This window comes from Aotus nancymaae, unplaced genomic scaffold, assembly GCF_030222135.1.
Source record: "Aotus nancymaae isolate 86718 unplaced genomic scaffold, 86718_ANA_hifiasm-v0.15.2.pri h1tg000059l, whole genome shotgun sequence".
NCBI classification, from domain to species: Eukaryota; Metazoa; Chordata; class Mammalia; order Primates; family Aotidae; genus Aotus; species Aotus nancymaae.
Window position 1 is genome coordinate 5,253,340 of NW_026988473.1, and position 6,462 is coordinate 5,259,801.

At 53.7% G+C, this 6,462-nt stretch overlaps 1 protein-coding gene across 1 annotated transcript; it reads left to right on the forward strand.

Annotated features, from left to right (window-relative positions):
* The first annotated feature begins 2,966 nt into the window (after positions 1 to 2,966).
* On the forward strand, positions 2,967 to 4,283 carry LOC135270225 (uncharacterized). Its single transcript, XM_064365592.1, has 2 exons — positions 2,967 to 3,542; positions 3,617 to 4,283. The coding sequence occupies exons 1-2, from the start codon at positions 2,967 to 2,969 to the stop codon at positions 3,797 to 3,799; spliced, it is 759 nt and encodes a 252-aa protein (XP_064221662.1). The 3' UTR covers positions 3,800 to 4,283.
* Positions 4,284 to 6,462: the final 2,179 nt, after the last annotated feature.

A 6,462-nucleotide genomic window follows, 5' to 3' on the forward strand; every position in this document is an offset into this window, starting at 1 on the left:
TCTAGAACAACGCCGTGTGGAGCCCTCGGCAGGTGGCGTGGAAAGGCCATGTCCTGCATTCTTCTATCATGGTCCAGTTGGTCTTATTTCCAGCGAGCTCCTGGTAGCAAGGCAACCTTGAAATGCCTAACAGCTCAAACACAATAGAAGTTTATCTATTGATTGTGTAAAGTCTCAAATGGCTGTTGCTGACTGTGGGCAGCTCTCCTCCAAGAGGAACCTGGGAACGCAGGCTCTCCCCGTCTGGCAGCTCTGGGCTTGGCCTCCACGCCGGCTGTGCTCATGCGCATCCAGCCACAGAGGGGAAGAGAGGAATGAAGCATCCACCTGCATTTAAAAATTTTTATTTAATTTTTTGAGATGGAGTCTCACTCTGTCACCAGTGAGCAATCTCAGCTCACTGTAACCTCTGCCTCCAGAGTTCAAGCGATTCTCCTACCTCAGCCTCCCGAGTAGCTGGGTTTACCGGTGCACTCCACCATGTCCGGCTAATTTTTGTATTTTCAGTAGAGACGAGGTTTCACCATGTTGCTCAGGCTGGTCTTGAACTCCCGACCTTAAGTGATCCTCCCGTTTCAGCCTCCCAAAGTGCTGGGATTGTAGGCATGAGCGACTGCGCCCAGCCCTCATCCACCTGTATTTTGACCATTTTAGCCCAGAAGTGACCCACATTTATTCCATTCACACCCCACTGCTGAGAACTGGTGACAAGGCAGAATGTGGGGAGGGACACAGTTCCTGGCGAGGCTGCTGCTTCTAGGCCACCTCTCAACACTGGACGGGGAAGCGTGGGTGCTGTGGGCACTTGGCCATCTCTGCTGCGGGGGCTCACACGATTGTGTTATTGAAGATTTGTTTTCAAGCAGGGGGGTGATTACAACTCTCTCGTGTGCTGACAGATCGCATGTTAGAAAGGGAACCCTTGATGATGTTGGCAGGAGGGATATTTGAGCAGAGTCCTGGAGGCCGTGAGAAGGGACGGAACCCAGAGCAGACTGGAGGGCTTGGTACCACGAGTTCATCGCCAGCTGCAGGCGGTGAGGGTGGTCTTGTGGACACACATGGAGCTCTGTGTTGGGAGGACCAGAAGGGCCAGTGAAATAAGCAGCAAAGTAGGCACTTGAGCTTAGGGAGGTGTTGCAAGTTTGAGGAGAGAGAGGCGGCAGAGCCGATGCACCAGGAGGGATGGTTGCTGCTGGTGCCCCTTGGGGATCTGTGATGAGATTTTGCCTCCTCTGCAGGGGGCAGGCGAGGTGTGGACAGAGTTAGGTTTGAGCACGCAGGAGCCTGGCCAGGCAGCAACTGGGGAGAGAGATGGGGCCGCTGCACAGTGTGCGTGTGCAGGGGAGTGGCTGCAAGATGCCAGAGGAGTCCCGGGCAGCTAAAGGGACGTGAGTCCGTCGGGACGGTGCCGAAGGAGGGGCGCCAAGTCCTGGAGCCCACAAGGTAGAAGGACTGTTGCAGTCCTGGCGTGGAGGGGAGCCTGGGTGCAGAGCTGGGAGGTGGGCAGCTACAGCTCTGGTGATGAGCACTAGACCGCAGGGGTGAGCGGTGGGTGGAGGGTAAGATTTTGGGAGGGGACAGGGTCGAGGAGCAGAGAGTGGAGGCAATGGAAGCAAAGTTGATGGAGATCCTGTGGCTGTGAGGCCTCAGCCCAGCCCCAGGCCCGCCTCAGTGCCTGCCGGGTACTGTTACTGGCGAGATGGCATCTTTTCTCAAAATGGGCACAGGCAAGCGGCTCATCAACATATTCTTTTTTGGTTGTTGTTTTGGACCTGGGGTTGCATGGTGGGCATTTTTCTGGCTGGTTCATGCAGCAGGTTTTTTGTGATTCCTCCTAGCCCCTAATGTCCTGTGGTGACAGCAGCTGCCTCTGGTCCCAGGCCAGGCAGGAGAAAGGCCAGGCAGGAGCGCTCACTGTCATGACTCAGCAGGGCTGGCCGAATCCAGGCGGGTGGCTGAAGGGGGCAACAGCCAAAGCTGGCTGGGCTTGCTCAGGGCATCAGGGCTCTGCACCTCTTGAGCTTCCCTAGGGCTTGGAAAGGGTCACTGCAGGATCAGAGCCTCCGCTTTCCTCCCAGCCCTTGTCTCTGTGGGCTGGGTTCTTGGAGGTAGAACGACACTGCTGGGAGAAGCTCTGCGTGGAACCCTTAAAGGGCCTGTGAGCCTCCAGCTTGTCACCCCCTGCTCAGAGTCTGAGATCACTCCCTAGTGTCTTGGGAAGGGGGCCGAGGCCATGGGAAGCCTCTTGTCTCCCTTCAGCTGCTTCCAGCATGTGGCCCGGACTCTGTCCACACGAACACCAACTCTCTTCTGAAGAGGTCCCTCGCTCCTATCTTTGAGCCTTTGCTGTTTCTTCTACCTGAATGCTGTGCCCACCGTCTCTGCCAGTCCAGGCCCACCCCTCTCTCCTCACTTCCCTATCTCCGAGACCCTCTAGAACAGTGCCCACCGCCTGGAGGGGCTTTGAGTCAGGTGATGGGCTGCAAGTTCTCTGAGGGCCAGGTCTGAGTCACTGTGCCCCTAACAGTGACCAGCACAGGACTGGCACACAGGGTAGGTCCCAGCCAGGGCTGCAGAGAGGCATGGCTGTCTTCAATCTCGGTTTAAATCCAGGTCTTCTGGGCCTTGATTTCCTCATCTGTGGAAAGGGCATCGTGCTCTCCACTCTGTAAGGAGGTCTTTAGGGCAAGATGTTCTGGTTCCCCAAGGGTCCTCCTCCAACCCCCGGAGTGTCCACATGAGGATAATGAGGGCCCCCACCCATGTGAGGCTCTAGAGTGCCAGTTCTTCTGAAGGTCTGCTCTCCTGGGCATTGCTTGTTCCAAACTGCTGTTTGGTACAGCCTGGGCCACTGCCTTTCTGAAGAATGTCACTGGCTTTGCTCCTTGTCACTACCAAATGTGCCCAAATGTGGCCACAGGCTTAACTTGAAATTCCCCACAGAACAACTGGGAAATGCCGCAATGCTTATGATGGTAATGATGATAGTGGTGATGGAAATGACAATGATGGTGATGCTGCTGGTGGTGGTGGTGGTGGTGACTGAGGTGGTGGTGGTGGTGACTGAGGTAGCGGTGGTGGTGATTGAGATGGTGATGATTGAGATGATGGTGGTGATTGAGATGATGGTGGTGATTGAGATGGTGATGATTGAGATGATGGTGGTGATTGAGATGGTGGTGGTGGTGATTGAGATGATGGTGGTGGTGATTGAGATGATGGTGGTGGTGACTGAGATGGTGATGGTTGTGACTGAGATGGTGATGATTGAGATGGTGGTGATTGAGATGGTGATGATTGAGATGATGGTGGTGATTGAGATGGTGATGGTGATTGAGATGATGATGGTGTTTGAGATGGTGGTGGTGATTGAGATGATGGTGGTGGTGATTGAGATGATGGTGGTGGTGACTGAGATGGTGATGGTTATGACTGAGATGGTGATGATTGAGATGGTGGTGATTGAGATGGTGATGGTGGTGATTGAGATGGTGATGATTGAGATGGTGGTGGTGATTGAGATGGTGGTGGTGATTGAGGTGATAGTGATGGTGGTTGATATGGTGGTGGTGATTGAATGGTGATGATTGAGATGGTGATGGTGATGATTGAGATGGTGGTGGTGGTGATTGAGATGATGGTGGTGGTGATTGAGATGATGGTGGTGGTGATTGAGATGGTGATGGTTATGACTGAGATGGTGATGATTGAGATGGTGGTGATTGAGATGGTGGTGGTGGTGATTGAGGTGATAGTGGTGGTGGTTGATATGGTGGTGGTGGTGATTGAATGGTGATGATTGAGATGGTGATGGTGATGGTGGTGATTGAGATGGCGATTGAGATGGTGGTGATTGAGACGGTAATGATTATGACTGAGATGGTGCTGATGATTGAGATGGTGGTGGTGGTGATGACTGAGATGATGATGGTGGTGATTGAGATGGTGGTGCTGGTGGTGAGGGGGTCCTAGAGGGAGACTCAAATCAACCGCTGCCCTAGCGCCCTTGGAGCACAGGAGAGCTCCCTCACCTCCCACCCTCCAGCTTGGCCTCCTCTCCCTCTGGACCAGGTTCTAGCTTTACGCTTGTGTAGCTCAAAGCCCAGCAAGAGGTTTTCCCAGAAGAGCAGCCTCCCTGTGGGCTGTCCCCGGGAGCAGCCATTTCCACCTCTGCTTCACACGCATGGCCCCTGCCTTGTCCCCAACAGCACTCGCTCAGCAGCCCCTCCCTCCCTGCACACTTCTTGAGCATTCAAGACATCGCTTGAATCAAAATGCATTTTCCTCTGGCCTGAAGGCTGCTGACCCCTGGGAGCGGGCCCCGGCCACCTGTGCGTCCCTCCACCCAGGCAGAGGTCGCGTTGTGGGGAGGTAGCCACGGGCTGCTGGCTCGGCACCAGCTCAGGCAGGTGGCCAGGGCTGGCGGGAGCACACTCGTGGCTTTAACAGGTCCCTGCTGCGAGCTGCCATGGCCCTAACTGCAGGCCCCACACTGGGCAGACCCCTTCTCTCCAGGGACCTCTGGCCAAGTGAGCAAATCTGCCTAAGTAGGCCAAGGAGGGCACGGGACAGCGTGACCGGGCTGCCCTGCCCTTTCATGTGCTTGGCTGCTCCTGTGAGCCTGGCCTTCCCGCTCCAAAGGGACTTCGCTCTTCTTGTTGTGTCACAAAAGATGTTTTATGTTAAAATTCAATGAAGAGATGTTAACCAGCCGTTGGAACCAGGCTCGTCAAAATGGGAGCTGCTCAAACAGGCTGAACTTTGCACCGTTCTGTGTTTGTGGAGGGTCTTGCCCATAGCCAGCATTTTCTGGCTGGCACATTTTAACAGGGCCGGATGCAAATGCTGCCCCCAACCCTCTGTGCCATTCCTCCGGAGCTGGTGCCCACGGCCCCCCTTCCTGTGGGCTCCCACGATTCTCAGCCTCTGCCCTGTGATTCCAGTATCTTTATTGGAGACGTTCCATGCTGGTTGAGCTGTATTCTCGGGAATGCCGGTCTTCTCATAGCGAGCTGCCTCTTTTTGACTTTGTGAGTTGCAGCCTATTCAGAGGAGCGATTTTAAGTGGATGCAAGGACAAGTCTCACTGCGGGGAGGGCAGGGGAAGGCATGATGTGGATTTTGGCAAAATTCCTCTCATCTCATCGGAAAACAGTGTGGGATTTGGCCGGCCGTGTGCAAACACACTGTGCGAGCAGGAGCCTTCTTTCCTGCTTCTGTGGACACAGGAGCCACACAGAGTGAGCTCAGAGCAGCCAGTGCTGGCCAGGGCTTCAACAGACCCCGCACACTCCCTCTAAACAAGAGGCAGTGTGGCTCAGTGGTTACGTGCACAGACTCTGGGCTCAGGCTGCCTGGATTTGAAACTCTGCTCTCCCCAAGCTGTGTGGGCTTGGGAATGTTCTTAATCCCTTTATGCCTCCGTTTCCTCCTCTGTAAAATGGTGGTGCTGATCTGCTTTCATCAGGCTCTTGTGAAGACTAAATGAGTTTATACAAATCACCTAGAACAGTCCCTGGAGTACAGTGAATGCTTTATGTGTATTGTTATTGTTATTATGAATGATTTTTGACAAGAAGGACTGTAGGAAACACGTGGAAGCTTCCAGAGGCTGAACTTGAGAAGGACCCACGGGGAGCCAGGTCAGCCCAGGGTCAGATCGGGCAGGCAGAGATGTCATTTGAAAGGCAAGGCACCAAACCGTACACAGTAACATGAGGCTGTTAAAACCCTGGGTGAGGCTGGGCTTGGAGGCTCAGGCCTGTAATCCCAGCACTTTGGGAGGGCAAGGCAGATGGATCACAAGGTCAAGAGATTGAGACCATCCTGGCCAACAGGTGAAATCTTGTCTCTACCAAAAATACAAAAATTAGCTGGGTGTGGTGGCTCATGCCTATAATCCCAGCTACTTGGGAGGCGGAGGCAGGAGAATTGCTTGAACCCAAGAGGTGGAGGTTGCAGTGAGCTGAGATCGTGCCACTGCACTCACAGAGTGAGACTCCATCTCAAAAAAAAAGAAAGAAAAAAAGACAACCTGGGGTGAGATGTTCGTCTTTTCACATATGGCTAATGTGTGCTTGGAGTTTTAACAAAGATCTCTTTTTTTTCCTAAAAAGAACACCCATATCACAGATGTTAGGAGTACTGGACCTTCGAGAATTAAATACTATTGGCTCACTCCCCATCCATGCTTTTGAGCAAAGCTGGGGATCTTTTTTGAGATGAAGTCTTGCTCTTGTTGCCCAGGCTGGAGTGCAATGTCATGATCTCAGCTCACTGCAACCCCCACCTCCTGAGTTCAAACAATTCTCCTGCCTCCGCCTCCCAAGTAGCTGGGATTCCAGGCATGCGCCACCATGCCAGGCTAACTTTGTATTGTTAGTAGAGATGGGGTTTCTCCAAGTTGGCCAGGCTGGTCTCAAACTCCCAATCTCAGGTGATTCATCCGCCTCGGCCTCC

Bases quoted from the DNA above. Each gene is read 5' to 3' on its own strand.
- LOC135270225 (XM_064365592.1), top strand. From the start codon at position 2,967: ATGCTTATGATGGTAATGATGATAGTGGTGATGGAAATGACAATGATG. The intron at 3,543-3,616 runs GTGATAGTGATG...GTGATGATTGAG, and splicing joins AGATGGTGGTGGTGATTGAG to ATGGTGGTGGTGGTGATTGA.